This window comes from Episyrphus balteatus, chromosome 3, assembly GCF_945859705.1.
Source record: "Episyrphus balteatus chromosome 3, idEpiBalt1.1, whole genome shotgun sequence".
Taxonomy (NCBI): Eukaryota; Metazoa; Arthropoda; class Insecta; order Diptera; family Syrphidae; genus Episyrphus; species Episyrphus balteatus.
This window is the reverse complement of record NC_079136.1, coordinates 20,132,595-20,154,244: the sequence shown is the minus strand read 5'-3', so window position 1 is coordinate 20,154,244 and position 21,650 is coordinate 20,132,595. Positions and strand designations below refer to the sequence as shown.

The 21,650-nt window shown below is 30.4% G+C and overlaps 2 protein-coding genes across 2 annotated transcripts in view; one reads left to right on the top strand and one right to left on the bottom strand.

Moving 5' to 3' along the window:
* Position 1: 1 nt before the first annotated feature.
* The window catches only part of LOC129917088 (ferrochelatase, mitochondrial), a 34,877-nt gene continuing 13,228 nt past the window's right edge, over positions 2-21,650 (top strand). Inside the window, exon 1 of the mRNA XM_055997418.1 lies at positions 2-148. Within this exon, the coding sequence (XP_055853393.1) occupies positions 76-148 (73 nt within the window). The 5' untranslated portion in view covers positions 2-75. The remainder of the gene's footprint in view (positions 149-21,650) is intronic.
* LOC129917085 (organic cation transporter protein-like) lies at positions 18,854-21,337 on the bottom strand. The gene has a single exon (XM_055997412.1). It carries the CDS (start codon positions 20,701-20,703, stop codon positions 19,003-19,005), a length of 1,701 nt encoding a protein of 566 aa, XP_055853387.1. The 5' UTR covers positions 20,704-21,337; the 3' UTR covers positions 18,854-19,002.

Genomic DNA, 21,650 nt, shown 5'->3' with positions numbered 1-21,650 from the left:
TATCTTCAAATGTTGACTTGGGTTCGATAAATACATGCGCTTTTGTTTGGACTAACAATGGAACAGACCGGATGAATGAATTTATATACGATGCCGAAAGCGTATTTTAATTTAATTGAAGTTGAATGGATCAAAACACACAAAAATAGTAAGTAAGATTTTTATAACTTTGATAAAATGTATGTCATATCTCATATATCTAATTCCAATGTAGAAGCATTGAATAATTATATATAGAAGTGACACCGGAAAAAACGTCCGCTATTCTTGAGGGGTGGAGCCACAATCGTTTGAGGGGTGGCGCCACAATCGTTTTAGGATTGTGTATTCGATGGCCGAAAAATCCCTGAAAAGGACTTTTGGTTACTAAGTAACCACATTTACAATATTATTTATATTTGGTGTATTTGTATTAGTTTTGTTTTGTGCTAGTAGTGTGTTTGTTTATTTTTGTTTCTGTAATATTGAAATTGAATTTATTTTAAATGTTTGTATTATTTTGAATTGAATATTTATTTTTGAATGTTTGATTCTTATGTATGTTTGGAAGGATTTTGTTTTTTTGTTTTTATTAACGAAAAGAAGAAGATTTTCTTCAGTTATAGAAGTGTTTATTTAATTTTGATTAGGGTGCTTTTTGTAATAATATCTAGGCCAAAGTTGTAGTTCACATTGTTTGAATGTTTTCCACATGCACTGTGGCATATACTTACTATTTTCTTAAACCGCATAATGCAAGAGTAGGTAGGGATCAAGTTCATACAATATGGCCATATTTCACATTATTTTAAAGTATTTTAATACAATACGAAACAACCTCGTTTATTTGCTTAAACTGATTTATGTTTGCGAACAAGGACTCTGGATATACGGCTTTGTTCAAATTTGCAACTGCAAATAAAAATTAAAAGTTTTTATAAAATATTAAATTTTGAAAAAAAAATCTTTTCGTACCATTTTTGTATACTTTTCTTTATTTTTAATTAAAACATTTTTGTTATCTAAAATTTAAACGATATTTATAAATAAAATGTTAAAATAAACTCAAAAGGTAAAAGGGCATATTTTGATCGCAAATGCAAGAAAATGTGGTTTTGGGATAGTTCCAATGATTTTTCTATTTCACCATTTGAAATAAAATACATATTTGGTTCTAAGATTCTAAAACTAGAAGAATGTAGCTTTTACATGCTTTTTATTTTGTCATGATATAGTCAAGCTATGCATTCGTACAAAAAAAAAGTTGAGATAACAATCAGACATGGGATTACTATAGCCCTGTTCCACTGGAGGTGGTAGTCTGCTAATAGTAGATTTTTTGTTTAATCTAGTACTATCATCTACCTACTCATGCTCTTCTTCCCGAGTGGATACGATTTGTATTGAATTCGTTGAAAGTGCGTTCCATTGAAAATCGCTAGTTAACTATTAGTAGTACTTTGCCACCTCCCAAAGGAACAGCTAAATGGATCTACCGAGTAACATCAAACTTGGTATGTAGCATTTTTTTGCAGAATCTCCATAGGGGTTTTTAGAACTAATTTTTTTTTATCAAAAATAACGATACCTGTCATAAACCAATTTAGGAAATGTTTAATTTTCTCGAAAACGGTACCAGTGATTTTGTTTAAAAAAATTATATAATAGTTTTTGGGCAATCATGGACATTTCTTAAAATTATTATTAACCTACCGTAGAACCGTGCCAAACTACCAATTTAATTTCAACGAATTTTTTATACAAAAGCATTTATATAGTTTAGATATAAAACAGAAAGAAAATTTGGGAAAATAATAGTTTTTGGATTAGTAATTTCTACAAAATTGCATACCAATTTTATTTTTGAGTTTTTTTTTTTAATTTATAAGGTTCCAACGATTTTGAAATTTTTTTTTTCTAAAAATCTATCTTAGTAGAAAAAATCAAATCGAATTGGTACTTGTTTTGGAGCTATCACGAATTTTCCTTTGTTCCTTAAACTTTTTGGGCTAGTGTATAAAAACAACTCAGGTTAAAAGCTAATGCTTGGTTAAATTTTATGGTTATGAAACTCAAGTATTAAATTTAGCCGAGCTTTAGCCTTTAATCTGAGTATTAAATTGTTTATATTGGTTGAGAGAAATATGTATAATTCAGTTAAATATTTAAGTGAACCTTTAATTTGATTACACTGGTCTGCAAAATTTAACTATTTTTTTCTCCTTCAAATAACTTTTTGATATTATGAAAGATTAGATTTTCTTAAATCTAAATCTGGTTTCAGAAAAATTCTATCAGGTACCATTTTTGTAAAAATGATTTTTGAAAAATGTGGGTAGTTTCTAAAAAATCATCCTTTTAGATTCATTTGAACTTGTATAAAATTAAAACTACTTGTCGCATTGAGCTCAAATTTGAAGTACTTATTCCTCATAATATGGCAGGACAAAAATTAAAAAATTACGATTTTTCAAAAAAGTAGTCACAAAAAAGTTTCTTTATAAGGGTGAAAATATTTTTTTTTCGGAAATGTGAATACAATATTCGAATTCCTCGGAATATTCTACATTAATTTCATGCTTGATTCTCTATAAAATATTGTGACCGAAAAAAGTTCTAGCGACATGAAAAAGCATAAACCAAATTCGCACCCGTGTGCCTATCACGTCAAAAAAAAGAGGTGTGCCTACAGAAGGATATGTTAAGAAAACCATAATAAAATACATTAAACAAAATTTTTACGTGTTTTGTAATTTTATATACTATTTTTCTAATTATAAATATCTTATTCACTAAACCGCCTTGTAATGCTTTTTTTTCTCCTAGAAACAAAAGTATACTTGTCTTATAGTATTTGATGTGATGAGTTAGAATCCGAAGTCAAAAAAAATTCTATCACGTCAGGATTCTGAGATATTCGCATTAAAGTATTTTGAAAATCTCAAAAAAAACTACTAGGTATATCTTAAAAATCAGTTGTATAGATCTCGCCAAACTAACTAATTTAAGGTGTGCGTCTAATCATGTGAACCGAAAAAAGCTGCCCTTTTTCTTACATCAAGGACAAGAAGGACTAAAAAGTACCGTTAACTTCCACTCACCCACTAATTCTTTTTGTTTTTCTATTAAGAACTAAATAACCATTCTAATAAATACAATTTTTTTGGTTATTCTTGCACACACACAAAAAAAATGAAATTTATGTAAACGAAAATTGGTGCGTCTAACCAAGTGAACCGCACTGTACATATAAGCGTGGTCGAATGTTCGGTATTCGACCGAATCATTATTTGCAGCATCTCTAGTTGGTGCCGTTAAAAAATTTCAAATTTCCCTCCTTGGAATCAAAAATAAACAAAAAGTTTGAGCCAAAACGACTTATTGGTTTGAGCTCTTACCTCATTTAAATTATTACATTGAGTTTTTCTTAACGTTTTTCTTTTTTTCTTTAAGGGCCATTAGCTGAAACGAACCTTAAATAATTCAATAACGAAGAAAAAAATAACAAAAATAATAAAAATTATTTAAATTATTTCTATTTTAAGTGGAGCGATTGAATATAATTCAATTTTAAAGTTCAAGTGACCTCAACTCCAAATTTATAAAGCGTTTCGCCCAGGTACGACAGTGGGCTCATCAGTTAGATCTGTCGTACCCTTACTAAGACGCCTTATTTTGGTCGATGTTTACCGACACTATATAAAACTCACAGCATGAATATACTGTGAATAGGGCTGTAAAAGTAACGACAAAATGAGTACCCGCATGTATACGTTACTTTTGATACTAGTACCCGCATCAATAATATCGTTACTCGTTACTTTCGTATGTTTCGCATTTTTCGCATATTTCGTATGTTTCGGGTGTTTCGCATGTTTCGTTACTTTCGTTACTTTCGCATGCTTCGTGTGTTTCGTACATTTCGTATATTTCATGTCTTTGATGCGTTTGGTATGTTTGGTATTTTAAGTATGTTTCGTACATTGGTATAAGGGTGTTAATTTTTTTTTTTTTTTGAAAAAAACCAAAAACAATTTCTATAATCTAAGCTACATTTTAAGGTCATAAACATTAAAATTAGTTGCGGCATTCTCATGTAATAAGAGTTTAAAGGTAGCTATATTGAATTTTTTTCGTTTTTGTTTTTAATCAAACGTGGAAACTTTTTTGATTTTTTTCCAAATTTTTAGACAAAACTTGGGTAATTTTTTGTTTATATTCTTTCAGTAATCTTATCACAATTCTTTAGAGACCTTTATTTCAAAAGTGCAACGCGCAGATCTCGAAATATTAAAACTTCAATACAACCATGTCGAACAATTTTTCATTTATTTTTTCTATTGAGAGTGATTTTCAAACCTCGTTTTCTCTGCTTTTTTTTGTGTTGAAAATTTTGCACCGAAAATAAACTAATTTTTTGAAAAACCAAAAAACTTTTGTACATTCTTAAGCTAAATATCAACTATTAACACAAAGGCCATAAACAGATTGGTTGCGTCGTGGTGATGAAGTGATGATACCGATATCGAACCGATACGAGATGCGATAAATGCTGTTCAATTCAGAATGTTCTACCGAAGGGAACCGCAAACGAATACGTAAAAAGCGTACTCAGTTTTAGGGAAAATTGCGGAACGCAAATTATCCTCATTCCCGAACACGCCCATGTTTCGTTTCCTCCCGGTCCAAACTTAAAAATTGTCATTGCAGCCAACCTAAAATAAAAAACCATTCAATCATTTCATTCAGTCAAATTCATTCCATATTCTCATTCAAAGTTGTCGTCACTCATGTCAGACACCACCTCACCACACACAAGCAAGAAAGTAGTACCTACTTGAAATCAAAAGAAAAAAAAACAAAAACTTAAAACCACGAATAAAACCGAAATTGTAATTATTTGTTTGAATCAAACTAAAGAATAAAATAAATTAAACAAATCAAACAAAGGAAAAGAAAAATTCTTTTTATTAATTACAAAAGGAGAAAACAGAATACAAGTACGGCTATGCCCCAACAGATGCAGTGTACCATTTTGTTTTTGTTTCACATTTCGTATACCTATCCAAATTGGTATTCTAATTGGAATGTATCTACACTACACTCAAACACACTTTCACATATCTCACTCCCACATGTCCATAAAAAACAGGTACGAAAGAGAAAGAAACTGAATTCTTATTTACCCCTTTTGATATACATACACAAAAACAGAACAACAAAATCGTAAAATACATAAATGATGATACCGAACCGATACGAGATGCGAAATAATGCGCACACGACAAATGCAGTGTACCATTTTGTTTTCGTTTCGCATTTCGTATATCCAATCCAAATTGGTATTGGAATTGGAGTATCGTCGTTACTCGTATGTTCCGTATTTTTCGTATGTTTCGCACGTTTCGCACGTTTCGTATGTTTCGCATGTTTCGTTACTTGTTCAGTACCAGTAACGAAACATACGAGTAACGAAATTATTTGGGCAGTAACGTTTCGTTACTCGTTACTGAAGTGAATACCCGCATTTAAGTAACGAATACATACGGTTTCCTACAGCTCTAACTGTGAATTCTAATATTCAAAGGGAATTTGTTTAAATTCAGACCTTAGAAAAATGTATGCCCGTGGTCAGGCTGATATAATAACGAAGAAAAAAATAACAAAAATAATAAAAATTATTTAAATTATTTCTATTTTAAGTGGAGCGATTGAATATAATTCAATTTTAAAGTTCAAGTGACCTCAACTCCAAATTTATAAAGCGTTTCGCCCAGGTACGACAGTGGGCTCATCAGTTAGATCTGTCGTACCCTTACTAAGACGCCTTATTTTGGTCGATGTTTACCGACACTATATAAAACTCACAGCATGAATATACTGTGAATTCTAATATTCAAAGGGAATTTGTTTAAATTCAGACCTTAGAAAAATGTATGCCCGTGGTCAGGCTGATATAATAACGAAGAAAAAAATAACAAAAATAATAAAAATTATTTAAATTATTTCTATTTTAAGTGGAGCGATTGAATATAATTCAATTTTAAAGTTCAAGTGACCTCAACTCCAAATTTATAAAGCGTTTCGCCCAGGTACGACAGTGGGCTCATCAGTTAGATCTGTCGTACCCTTACTAAGACGCCTTATTTTGGTCGATGTTTACCGACACTATATAAAACTCACAGCATGAATATACTGTGAATTCTAATATTCAAAGGGAATTTGTTTAAATTCAGACCTTAGAAAAATGTATGCCCGTGGTCAGGCTGATATAATAACGAAGAAAAAAATAACAAAAATAATAAAAATTATTTAAATTATTTCTATTTTAAGTGGCGTCTTAGTAAGGGTACGACAGATCTAACTGATGAGCCCACTGTCGTACCTGGGCGAAACGCTTTATAAATTTGGAGTTGAGGTCACTTGAACTTTAAAATTGAATTATATTCAATCGCTCCACTTAAAATAGAAATAATTTAAATAATTTTTATTATTTTTGTTATTTTTTTCTTCGTTATTATATCAGCCTGACCACGGGCATACATTTTTCTAAGGTCTGAATTTAAACAAATTCCCTTTGAATATTAGAATTCACAGTATATTCATGCTGTGAGTTTTATATAGTGTCGGTAAACATCGACCAAAATAAGGCGTCTTAGTAAGGGTACGACAGATCTAACTGATGAGCCCACTGTCGTACCTGGGCGAAACGCTTTATAAATTTGGAGTTGAGGTCACTTGAACTTTAAAATTGAATTATATTCAATCGCTCCACTTAAAATAGAAATAATTTAAATAATTTTTATTATTTTTGTTATTTTTTTCTTCGTTATTATATCAGCCTGACCACGGGCATACATTTTTCTAAGGTCTGAATTTAAACAAATTCCCTTTGAATATTAGAATTCACAGTATATTCATGCTGTGAGTTTTATATAGTGTCGGTAAACATCGACCAAAATAAGGCGTCTTAGTAAGGGTACGACAGATCTAACTGATGAGCCCACTGTCGTACCTGGGCGAAACGCTTTATAAATTTGGAGTTGAGGTCACTTGAACTTTAAAATTGACTTAAATAATTCATGTTGAACATAAATTTTAAGGCTCTATTTTGACTTCGGCGTAAACTGTCACATAAGGATTTATGTTGTAATTAAATGCTTAAGTTTCGATTCAGCAAAAAAAGACTCTAATTGTTACGCATTTCATAATATTCCAAAACAAAATATAATATAAAAAAAATAGCAATCTCTGTGGGGATACGAACTCAGAAAGCAAAATTAAACAGCAATCACCTTGTCACCTACGCTAATAGGACTATTGAAACAAGGGTAACTTTCATGCCCTATAAGCTATAACGTGCCTAGGATATACAACAATAATATTTAATTTTGTTCAAATTCTCGTCGTTAATACAAAATTTCTTGTTTTTAGTTTCGAGTTACTATGGATACATTTATGATGTCAACTAACTTTTCAATATTTTTGTTTGATATTTGTGTAATTTTGTATGTATGAGTAAAATTTCCTTATTTTATTTTTTCATTTATAGGATGTCGATGTGTCGATACGATTTATTTTTGTTTGATATTTGTTTTATGTTTTATGTGTGAGTAAAATTTCCTTATTTTTTTTTCTACTATAGGATGTCGACGTGTTGATACAATTTATTTTTATTTGATATTTGTTTTGTTACGTTTGTATTTGTGAAATTTCCTTTTTTAAAAACAAATTTTTGGAAAAATAATTTTCTAAGACAAGCCCCATTCTCTCTGGGGATTTTTTAGTACATCTGATTGCCGAAAAAAATAAAATTCTGTAGCGCTAGAAACTATCGGTGTCACTTCTATATATAATTATTCAATGGTAGAAGTACATTTTTATCAATTTGTTTGAATGATTTTGTTTGTATTAAATCTCTTCTCAAATAACGAGGGCTGTGACTTTGTGTATCTTTAAGGAAGATAAGGGGTTGAGTTTTGAGTTATAGCTGCTAGGTTGATGGCGGGAAAAATTTATTATAGATTTTTTTTATTTAGAATGTTAAAATTATTATTGGGTTCTTGCTATTAAGTTAAGGCCCAATTTATTCACTCTCCATTATTTTTAAAGGCTCCATTAAAAATTATAAAACTGTCAAATCGCATACAAAATTTAAAATTTCCCTTTTTTAATGGCGACTTTAAATTTAATGGAGTGTGAATAAATTGGATCTAAGAGTTGCAAGTTATTCATCAATGAAAAAAATTGAAGTATTGCACCGGTTTAATAGTTTTCAAAACAAGAATTCCATAGAAAATGTCGTTTAGAGCAATACAATACCTTATAACAGTCCAAAATTAGCTGCTTAAAAAGGTAATTTAAGATTGATAACAAGCTCAAAACTAAAATTAAACCATGTTTAAAAAGTGTGTTCGAAATAATGAAGGCAAAAGGGAAACATACAAAATTTCCAAAAAAACGTGGTTTCCCCTTTTGTATATTATTTTTTGTTCCAATTTCCCAATGTGTACATTTTTAACTTTTGTTTTAGTTAATCCGTATTTACATAGTAAGATAAGTAAATGACACCAAAAAAAATATAAGGTACTTCGGTAAAAAATAAACCAAAAATATGTATTTTTTCGTACGTAAGTGTAATCTAGTAACCTTCTCTGCGCTCTACTCCCGAAACGGTTAATTTTACAGAAAAATATTATAAACATATGTTTTTGACAATTTCACAACAAACAATTTTTATAATGACCTCTGATGACCTCTGAACAATAGGTCGCGCGAAAAACTGATTTTCGTGACCTTTTGATCCTTATAACTTTTTAAACCGACACGATATCAATGTCGATTTTTCACATCTTCATTACAACGCCGTAAAAAAGGTGTAGGGTCAATGTGGGTTAATGTAAACAGGGGTAAATGAAAACATGGCTCATAACAAGCTTCAGTTAAATCTCTTTGATGCATACATAAGTACAAATCGCGGACGCATGTATCTTTTAACATATACGTCAAGCTCATTGCTGTCAAGAGAGAATTCATTCGACGAGCGTATTTTCCGTGAAAGATAATTTTTTAAAGTGCCAAACAAGTCGTTAGTCTTTCAGAAAAATTAAATATTTTTGCAGATTCAATTAAGTCATTATAATTTGCAAATACTTTTTTGTTTTTAATATTGATGTAGATTCAATGTGATACAAGCAAATTTTAAAATACAGGACATTTATGTCGATTTGCATGTGTTTACTTTTACCCCAGAATATTTTTTCATAATGGGTAAATGTAAACAACGTATTCTGGGGGCAAATATAAACATATATTTTTGCTTAAATTATTGGTTTTAATAAAAATAACGTATTTTAAGTCAATTACTATTGCTAAAGTGCCGCGGAGTCACATTTTAAAGTAGAGCCAACACCATCATTTTCAGTTGATGATGTTGCAAAATCGGTCTTTGACGTAAAAAAACAAAAAAATTGACGTTCGGAGCTGCTCAGGATGCTGGGCGCCTATATAAAGAATCAAAGGAAGAAAACAAAAACTTTTATTGGAATTTGAAAAAGTTTTTGTCAAATACCTTCTTGAACGTTTTTCAAGTTGTTATCCATATGATAAAGAGGAAATTCTAAATTTTCAACCACAGTTAACATTTACCCCAAATTTGTAAAAAAACACAAACATGGTGGGCTATTTGTAAACATGCCATATTTGACAGGAATGTAAACAATTTGGGAAATATTAGTTTATATTTATAAAGAAGAATTGCCATCATTTCATATTTGCATTTGAAGATACCATTCAAGTTGTTCCGTGAAAACATATAAAAATCTAAAGTCGAAAGAAAAAAAAGACATGAAATTGTTTACATTTACCCACATTGACCCTATAGCAAAATTCAGCACACTCGGAATTCATCCGCAGATTGGGGTTAAAAATTACTAAAATGACTGAGGTTCACTGTGGCGTATGTGAAACAATTTTAAAATTAATTAGTCAAACTTTATCAAAATCCACAAATTGCAAAAAAGTATATGCATCCGAATATGCAGATGATTAATCTAGCAAACTTGTTAAAATATTAATTAAATACAGGAATAATATCTGCCTTCTAAGAACAAAAAAAAAAAAAAAACTTTTCAGCTATTTGTTATATCGACAAACTTCCCAGTAGAAAAAAAATATTGTTAAATTTTTAAAATTGTTTTTTAACTTGTTTATAATACCTAGTAAAACTCCAGATTTAAATGTATGAAAATGTGTAAGTAGCTATGTACTTCTGGAATAATCTGTACACAATTTTCAATTTTAACTGTTACAGGAAACCAAAGTTTGAAATTTCAAAAAGAAAAAATTAAACTAAACAGAAGTCCTAAAAATATGCAACAAAAATATAAAAACGGAAATTGAGAAAAATATTAATTCCAAACGACTATTTCTTAAAGCTACTTGTGTTCTTCAGAGTTGGTTCTTTTCACATGTTAAAATTTTTTTTAATGAAGTTATTTAATGCATTTAGATGTATAGAAGATATATTTATCTATTAAAATACTTATTGCCCTTGAATTGGATCTACTTATGATAGCTTTACAAAAACAAATGGTCAAATTTATTTAGCAATTTTGGTTTTAATCATTTAATTGATTAGGTTTAGCGAAATGGGGTTATGAGCGCTCTCTTTCTGCGAGTAGGTATTAGCTCATTTTTCTATCAGTTTTCATCTATGTAATAGGATGTACGAGTATTCGTAATCTTACTATATAAGAATTCAAATTCGTTATTTGTTTTCATATTAGGCTAGGCGCACACATGCGATTTTAGTCGCACGATTATTCAGTCGCAAAAATGGATTACACGCATTTCAATGCCGGTAAACACACATGCTTCTAAAAAATAGCCGCGATTAAAAAATTGAAAATTGTCCCATTTTTTTGGCGACGCGACTGTCGCAAATTAAAATGAAACAAATGGACCAGCATAGTTATGCACACACTTGCGACTAAACCAAAAACGACTAAAAAGTAGCAGTCGCAAAGAGGCCAAATCATGCGCATTTCAACCACTCGATTTTTTAGACGCAAGAAATGAAACACATTATTTTAAATGAGAGCGCACAGACTTGTGATTTTAAAATCGTAAAGTTTAAAAAAATGGATCCGGTTCTATTTTTCGCGGCTTTTTTTTTTTTTTTGCTGCACATAAGGATATATTATACAGAATATAATGCACCTGCCCGCACGTGCGACACTTGGAACAATTGAATCATTTATTTTCAAAACATGATAAGTCCACTTTTTTTCAAAATTCGTTTTTTTTTTACTAAAGTGTTACTCTAGGGATAACCACGTCTATCTTCAAAATAATGAAGTATCTACTCCATCTATATCCGATTTTACAGCTAAGCGAAATATTTTTTTAGTATCAAAAACAGGAAAAGTCCCGGACTTATCACCTTTTGAAAATAAACAACAGGCTTTTTTATGTGTAAATGCTATATTAAGCTACTGGCTGAAAATCTTAAGTTTAAAGCTTCTTTAAAGTTAAAGAAGCACTCCGGAAATTATATTTTAATCTCAAATACAATTTTGTGATAGACTGGAGATGAAAGCAAAATTGTGTACCCATTTTAAAAGTAATTTCACATCCGTTTATTTTCAAAGTATGATAAGTCCAAAAGCGTTTCTATTTTTTATCTTTTGAACTATCGCTCCAAAAATTAAAAACGAAAAGGTATTTCGTACTTAGGCAAAAGTTCTATAGAATATACAGGGTGTCCCACAGTCACCGCCCCAAATGAAAATCATGAATTCCTGAGGTCATTTTAAGTCGAAAAACTTAAGTGGTAATTTTCTCGTTTTCGTTCCGTTTTCGAGTTACCACGGTTTTTATGATTTTTGCTCTCTTGTCCTTTAACTGGCCTTATCTTTGCCAAACTACGTTTGATTTGAAAGATTTTTTTTACAACCAATCAAGAATTTATTACAGTTTAAGTTTGTCTCAAAACTTTTTTTTCTGCGGCCAACCGTTTCTCCACAATTTTGCATCGAACACAATTTTCTTCGTTTTTAAAGTTGTTTTTTACACTTTCATATCATTTAAGTCAAAAAAACACGTTAATGAGTATTGTTTTTGTGCTTTTTATTAAAGCCCAGTTTATTTTCATAAAACAAATAAGTTTTATTTCCTAAAAAAGGCTACTGAAAGTAATTAAAATAAATAAACAAACTGAGTGAATTAAAAAAAAAATAATTTTTAAATACAAAATTAATTTAAACGAATTAAAAACTTTTTCTGAGCTTTATCTATTTGTTCTTTTCTTAACCACAAACGTAGAAAATTGTGTTCGATGCAAAATTGTGGAGAAACGGTTGTCCGCAGAAAAAAAAGTTTTGAGACAAACTTAAACTGTAATAAATTCTTGATTGGTTGTAAAAAAAATCTTTCAAATCAAACGTATTTTGGCAAAGATAAGGCCAGTTAAAGGACAAGAGAGCAAAAATCATAAAAACCGTGGTAACTCGAAAACGGAACGAAAACGAGAAAAGTACCACTTAAGTTTTTCGACTTAAAATGACCTCAGGAATCCATGGTTTTCATTTGGGGCGGTGGTTGTGATACACCCTGTATTTTTTATAAATTTTTTATAAAACGTTTTTTTCTTCTCCTGCAAAATTTAAAATCATGGACTTATCATGTTTTGAAAATAAATGATTCAATTGTTTTAAGTACAATAATGGATATTTTTTATTATTTTTGTTATTTTTTCTTCGTTATTACTAGAAAGTGTTGTATAGTGGCTCTTTTTTTATAAAAAAAAATAGGAAATTTAAAAGGACAATTCCATAAAATTCATAAGAATTTAAGAGAAGACCCTCAGAAATTTACCCAGTACTATAGAATGAGTATTCAATGCTTTGGTGAAATAATGGTATTCGTGGGGAATAAAATAAGATACAAACATACACATTGCAGAGAATCTATTTCTATTTCTAATCTGGTAAACAAGCTGTCAAACCCTTACCAAATTTTGACACATTAATCACTTTACCACTTTTACCAGAGCTTACACCGTTTCATGAATTCACCTTATCATAAAATCCGATCGTAGATACCATTTGTATGAAATGAAATGGCAAGTGTGTGCACGGTAATTTTATGTTGCGACTGCGATTTTTGAGTAGCAATGATTGAAAATCGCATGTGTGCGCCTAGCCTTATATTGTTCTTATCACTTTCAGAAAGTGTTTTACTGGCAATTTAGATATTAAATTTCTGTTTTGATTGACTAACAAAAATCAAATTTCGCCAACTACCAATTATAAAAAAAAAAAAAACAGTTTATATGGTAACACATATGCAGATAAGATTTTCTTGCTGCAAACCTAAGTTTTGAGCATTTAAGCAATAAAAAACTGGTGAGAAGTTTTTGCTTGGTATTACATTATTACATATATGTATGTACTTCCTTGATTCTGGCTATCGCGACATACAATGCTTGCTTGTCAAAATAATTGGAGTAACCCTAACAATAATTGTTGTCTTTATCAATTTTTAGTGTGGAAACAGTTATTTCTTTGCGTAAAAAGATAAAGATCAATATGCGTTTACTTTGGGTAATTAGTATCTACATACACCGAATTTTTCTTGAAGTCGCGTCACGTACTACCCAATAGTTAAATATCCTTTATCTTCACAAAACACAAATTTTGTTAACCAGTCGAGCCGTACCTACAACAGTTGACATTTCTAAATTTTCTTATGAAACGTACAGTTTCTTTCCACAGAAAATAGCATCACTGTTGACAAACTTTTGCTATATTAAAATCTTTGTTACTCAACCAATAAGAAGTTCAGCCAGTAGAAGAATAGCGGTCACTCCACAACTGTATACATATTGTTATATAACAACGTTTGAACATACTTCCTTTTTCTTTTCTTATACTTTGTCTGATGAGCACCTGAATTAATGCTTATTCTGTAAAATTAAACAACACAATCAAGCAGACAGACATTAAACAAATGTATAAAGATTAAATTTTTTCGCCACTATGTATCATAAAAAAAGAAAAGCAAAAGTGTACACTTGAGTACACTTAAATTTTATCTTGGGATAATAATTGTTTGATTTAACAAATTTATAAGACTACACTCCATGGAATCTCTATAATTTGTTTATCTAGCAATTAAAATGTAATGAGCTATAAGGCTTATTAATATTTCATAATTTGTTATCAATTATATAACTAATAAAGTGGTTAAAACTTTCATCTGCCTTATTATTATTACGATATACTATGCAATCTAGATGGAGCGTGAAAGTTGTAAAATTAAGGTATCAAAATACTTAACTATTTCCAGTTATCAAATGCTTGTTCACCGATTGTATTGTAAACTGTGGGGCAGTTCTTATTGCAAAACTATATATTCTAAATGTGCAGATTTTTCTTTATTTGGGTTTTCCGATCATTTTTCTTGAACAAAAATTTGAGGGGAGGGATTTTTCGTTTTTGTTTAAAATTTGTATACAAATTTTGTTCGTTACAACCCTAAAACATTAGAAAATGAAGTTCAAAAAGCTTTTTCGGTCCTGCCAAAGTTCGGTTTATGAGACTTTGAATAAGTATCATGAGATCCAAAGAACAGGTAGATTAAATCTTTAAAATCGAACTTAACTAAAAGAAATCACACCTTTTATAGAAAATCTTCCAATTTGGTTATCAATTTTTGTATCGTGTAATTCCAATTTCGAAAGATGTGCATGACATTTTTTGTAGCTATGCATTTAAATTGGCTTAAAACTTTTGTTTCATACTTACTTCAAATTTATTTGCTTCCGCATTGCATAACTCACTTTTTTCTAATAAATATCCACAATTAAAAAACAGTTACTCTCATTTTCAATTTAATTACATTTCTTTATTCATTTTTTTTTTGTGCAAATGTTTATTTTGTAAAAATCTATCTAAGTAATCTTAAAAAAAAACCTAAATTTAAGAGTTAAGAGTATAATTTTATAGAAATGCATAGTGGAAAATAGAATGAAAAAAAAATTTTGAAAAATGATGACAAAATGGTATAAAGTACAAAATATATTATAAATAGAAAAATAGTACAAGCTAAGTACATACCTATATTATTACAATTTGAACTAATTAAATGAACTAATTGAAAAAAAAAACCTTAGAAATAATATTATATCAACGCTAAGGTAGTGATTTTCATTTTTAGTAATATGATACATTAATAATGTCTAAAATTTTGTTTAAATTTCGTATCAATAAATGTAAATAAATTTTATATTTATTTTATTTAATTAAAGAATAAATAATAGTAAAATGAATGTACATAATTATATTCTTTTAGTTTTAAGCATTTTTTTAAGTTCGAAAAATTAATTAATATCAATTGATTACAAAAAGTTATACAAGTTTTGTTCTTATAGTTTTGAAAAAAAAAAAATGAACGGCTTTTTCACTTTAGCCAAATATCTTTTTTTGTTTTATTTTAAATTTTTAATTTGTTTATAAGTTTAATATAATGCTTTACTTGTGTATTGAGTCAAAAAAGTTAAACTCTTATTTTCGAACCTCTTAGACTCCTTCTTAAATGTTATTATTATTCACACGCATATGGAACAAATTAGAGGATGCAAAAACTCGGAGTTTTTAGGGACTTTTTACGGAAGTAAAACATTGCAAAAGCAATTTTAATATCTAAAAGTAAATTGATTGCAAAAGCAATTTTAGGCCGTGTGTGAATTGCGTTAAATAGTTAACACCGTGTAAAATTTTTGACACTATTGAGGTGAATAAAAAATTTTCAGCTGTTAAAAATGTATGGGGCTCTGGGACCTGGTTAAATTTGAGTTAATTTTTTTTGCAGATGGTTTTGTTTTTTTTTTTATTAAAAAGGAGTTTCATGGCAGAAAAGAGGCAGAGAAAAATATTAAACAATATGCCCTACAGCTGAAATTTTTTTGTTCACCTCAATAGTGTCAAAAATTTTACACGGTGTTAACTATTTAACGCAATTCACACACGGCCTTAAAATTTAAAGACGAAACATTTTTTAAATTAATGTGTATCGCACTTCGCCCATTCCTAATGAATACCGTTAAATAGGATTATCGAAATTTGTTTGGATTTTTGTGTTTCTATTGGTTTGGAACAAAATGTTGCAGACTTCTTTGCCAACGATTACCTAACATGTTTTGTTTATTCAGCTTCAATATTTAATTTGAAAATTCGCTGAGAAATCGAATTTTGGTTTGGTCTTTTTTTAATTCAAACTCTCCATTAAAAATTTTTATTGAATTATAAATTAATTACTTATTTTTTTTTTTGTTTCATAAGACTGAATTTTGCTAAAAGCTGAAAATCTTCCTTGAATTTTCACAGCTTTGCTAACATTTACAGTTGCAAATAAAATTGTTAAAAAAAAACAAATATTTTCAAATTTATAATTGAAATTTTAAAACACCTTTTTTTATTAACTAATACAAGGCCAATTGATGAATATGAGGAATAGAATTGTACCCGAAAAAAAAAACTAGTCTTTGGGCAACTTATAAACCATATTTGTACACACTGTATTCTTAAGATAGGACTCTAATGGCCGATTTAATAAACATTTAATAGGTTTTTAAACTTTTAAATGACGTTTTTTGTTTGGCAAAAAAGGGCCATAACCATTTGAAAACGGAACCACGAAAACCAGCTTTATCAAATTTATCAAATAAAATGTTATGGATTATGGTTTACCATGTCAACGCCAAAAATTTTAGTAATATGTATTTACAAAAAACCCAGCACAATATTGTTTGGTGAAAGCCCAGCTCTAAAACCAAATTGCATCGAACTGTAGAGCTACAGTGCTGCTAAAAACATTCCGGATTTTTTTTTCATTTTCATCAATTGAAATTTTATAACACAAAACTGTAACAAAATATTGTTTTAATATTTTTTCTAGGTCGTTTATATATCAGTTAAGCAATTTTAACAGAAAATAGTGATCTTTAATGCATACAAAAATTAAAAAAATTGAGAAATGAAGTAGAGTCAGAAGTTCAGGTGTGAAAAACTAACCGGATTTTTCAAGGATTTCGATTTTCGTTGTTGAGGTAACGGTTTTAAGCGTCACTTCAATACAATTTTTGTTTGCAGTTCCAAAAAAAGTGGTTAACTTTGTGAATTGTAAAAATTATTTTATGGAATAACGGAAAAAACGCGTTATAGTCATCAAATTCGTTATTGAGTTGTAGAACGTTTTCAAGCCGAAATAAAACAAAATATTGTCCCTTTGGGATGTTGAAAATTGCAACGTCAAGTGAGTTTAATATCGTCAAAAAATAAAAAAGCGAAAAATTTGTTGAAGTAGATCAATTGGGTGGATGCCATCACAAAATATCCATAAAAACTGATAGGCGAATACAGAGTTTTTTGATAAAAGATCCTTTTGCGACTTCTTAAACGATTTGTGAGGAGCTTAATCTGCCTTCAACATAAAGTACGGTAAGAAAGGGTTTGAGAGGTTTGGTCTTTATGTCTTTCGGCTCGGAAAAGGGCCATTTCATTATACTTAGCATTGTCTAAAAAAGTAGGCAATTAAAGGATCTTAAGAAACACTTTAAATTTGAAAATAAAAATACTTCATCACGGTTGTATTTACAAAAAACATCTGAGTTGCTCGATAACAAAACGGAAAAATATTCTTTTCAGTTACAAAAGCAATTTTAGCTTGTTTTATTCCCATTGTGAAATGGCGCAAACATGGTGATGTTTGAAACCAAAAAAATATGCTCCCTATTGTGAAGCACAGCAGAGGATCAGTGATGGTTTGCGTTTTTTCAGCTGCAGGCTCTAGCAGGTTACAATAAATCAACGAAATTATGGATCATTTCCAGGATAGAGAGATGTTGGAGTCGATAATGGCTCTATTAAAGGAGAAAGAAATGCCTTTACGTCGCCTCTTTCTGCAAGTTATGATGCCAAAAATTCTTAAAAGCTCATTAAACAGTAGTTTGGGGCAGACAATACTCCTGGCATAGAATAGCCGTAATAATTAGTCGACTTGAACCTGATTAAAAATTTGTGGGCCATCTTTAAGTGACGGGTAGAAAAGAAAAAGCACACCTCAGCAACTACCGTACTTGTAGCTTTGAAAAATAACTGGGAGCATATTAATAGTCTTATTTTATTTAATTTGGATTAGTCGAAGTGTCGTTGGTACCAAGCAGTCTTTAAAAAGAAAGGTTACTGAACAAAATATTAACTTTGAAAATTAACATTAAAAAATCCGGTTAGTTTTTCACAGCTGAAATTCTGACTTTACTTAATTTTTCAATTTTTAAAATTTTTGAGTGTTTTAAAGATCATTTTTTTCTGTTGAAATTGCTTAACTGATATATAAACGACCTAGAAAAAATATTAAAACAATGTTTTGTACCAGTTTTGTGTTATAAAATTTCAATTGATGAAAATTACCAAAAAATCCGGAATGTTTTTAGCAGCACTGTAATTTTGTCATGATAATCCAAATTTTTTTTTTAAGTTTCTCAAGTATTTTTTTAAATTAAAGGAAGTAAGGAAAGTATTAAGTAAAAAGATTCCTATTCATAAAAAAATAACTGGCCTGTTTTCGAAAAAATTGATTTTTTTAAAAATCAAACTTTTTGAAATCCAAAAATTCAGTTTTTGAAAATTTTAATTTTTTAATGAAATTTATAGGTATAAGAAATTTCTCATAAAAATTGCATTTGTTATTTGGAAGAAAAACTGCAAGAAAAAAAGATTTTTATGTTTCAAATAAAATAGTTCCTTGCACAATAAACAATTCTTCAATACTGCATCCAAAATTTTACTGATCTAAAAAGATTATTTCTCAGACATTTGTGTGGAAAAACCGTTCAATATAATTAATGTTTCATGAATAATATTCAAATATATGTACTTGTATATAGGTATAAAATAATGATTTCTCGATTGTAAACTTACATTAAAACACTAAATATTTATTTTAATCATTAAATATTATCTAACTATCTTTGGCTATTCCATTACCATTTGGCACTGTCATAGCATCTTTATTAACTTCTTTCAATTCTTCACCTTGTTCGAGAAGATCTTCTTGTCGCACTTTCTTACCAAATCTTTCACCATCTTCAATTGTTTCCAACATTGGTTTGTTGTGCGTTTCAGGTAACAGCAAAGACAGCAAACCACCAATAAATGCCATTGCTCCAAATATAATCAAAGGAAGTGGCTTCCAAATGTCAGCTAGTAAATTAAAATATGGTGCTAAAATTCCACCAATACGAGCGACCATTGATGATGCACCCAAACCAACATTTCGTATAACAGTTGGAAATTGTTCAGCTGAGAAAAGGTACACTGTTCCATAACTTGATGTAATAGCAAGTTTTCCAATCATTGCACAAACTATAATCAACCAATTCATATCGTCTGGGACAAAGACTGTCATGAGGAGGGCAATTCCAGCAGTTAACATGCAACCGCAGAGTATAGACCGCCGACCCCAACGGTTCAAAGTAAATAGTAAAAATGTGTAAGCTGGAATTTCAACAGCTCCAGAGATTACAAAGTTTAGGAGGACATTTCCACCCAGATTATTTGTATTCCACGAGAGTCCATAATAAGTTCCACTATTTACAAACCAATCAAAGAATATCAAAAGTGTCTTCCGACGGAGATTCGGATACCTAAGCAAATCAAAGACCGATGGTTCTTTCTTAGGCTTGTCCAGAGGGTCTTTTTCCTCATTTGTGTCCTCCAAAAGATTGTCCAATACATCTTCGGGAATTATCACCTTATTGACTTTAGCTGCTTTTTCAATATTTGCTATCGCATCCTGTTTCCTATTCTTCGACAGTAGCCACCTAGCGGATTCTGGTACGAACCAATAATATGACATAAACAAAACTCCTGGCAGGGTCAAACCGATTTGCAACCATCGCCAATCAGTTATAAAATACGCAAACGCTGCTGTCAACATGAATCCCACCGAAAAGAACATCATACACACAACTCCAGCAAAGAGTCGGTAAGTCGGCCCAACCATTTCCATCGCTATCACATACGCTACCAAAAATACACCTGACGTTGTTGCTCCTATAATCATTCGCGAAATAGTGTATGTTATGAATTCCGGTGAAACTGCAGCTAAAACCCCAAATATCAATTGTATTACCAGTGAAGCAAAGAAAATCGGTTTACGTCCATATTTATCTGACATTTGACCAAATATTATGCTTCCCAATAAAACACCCAACATAAACAAAGAATCCGATGTTGCACTTAGAAATCTTCGCCCACATACCATATTCCATTCGGTGACAGCACTGTTTTCCCATTGTGATCTATCATAAATGTACTTGTCACAATACACCGATGACACTCCTTCCGATGATGGCGGCGCAGAACCGTTAAGATAGCCTTGTGAATAATCAACATCATAATATTCACAAGTGAGATATTTTCCGGTTAATGGATCTTTTGGATATGCTAATTGCCAGATATTATCTGGAAGTTCATAGGTGGCGTTGTTGGTGCCAAATTCAAAGGGCAATTCACAACGGAAATCCGGTTTGGCGAGTAAAAATACACCGGCAAGCTTATGAAAGGCACACGATATTCCGGGTAAACAAACTAAAAGATAAATACGCTTTTGGTATTTCCCGAATTCTCCCAAATGAGTGATGACATCGTCGTAGCCCATTTTTAATGATTATAATAGGGACAGAGATATAAAGAGAGGAAGAATGAGAGAGGGATTAAAAAATACACTTGTCAGATTCTCACACCTGTTTATTTTCTTTCTTTTATTTAGCTCAAAGACAACAAAAGTAGCTTTCGTTTACACGTGACGACAGAGACGATGCGTCAGACTATGCAAATTTTGGGGCTAAACGTCACTGGCCAGACCGGCGTTTTAATGTATTTGCTTAAAAACACGTCATTTTCAGTTGGTATATATTATTATGGTATACCTTTTGAGCGAAAGAGCAATAATTATGAATTATGCTAACGAATGCCAAAAAAAAAAGTATCTCACTCACGGAAGTGTATATTTTTTTTATCTTTGCATTGGTTGTAATTATCGCTTTGGAATTTTTGATAACGCACGGAAATTTCGGTGAATTTTTTGTTGTATTATCAAAATAAAATAAAAAGCTTTAACCTACTTTTTGAATTATTGTTATAGACGTCGCCCTATTATTAATATATTTTTTTTCTTGAAACCAAAACTAAAAATAGCAAAGCGACAACATTTGTTCCACCAACCGTCCTAACAAACTTTTCGCTACTGACTAAATTGTGTGTTCAATGTATAATTATTGCCTGATGTCTGTGCTGTGATGTCCACGTTGAACAAAATACGAGTTGGCGCAATAATCAGTGAACTGAGCTGACAAGGGTCTGCCTGCTACTCCCAGTTTTTTTTTCGTTTCTTCAATTTAAAATGAGAAACGCGCATATTCCATATAAAAAATAACCATGAATTTTTCACTCTTTAACAGCAGACACGAAGGGTTCAGGTTCAATCATTTTCAGTATCAGTATTGTATTGGGGTTGGTTTGGTTCATTTGATTTCAAATGGTATTTTTAAGGTCGTTCATCTATGAGAGAGGTTACACTCTATTATTGAGTTGAAAAAAAAAAAA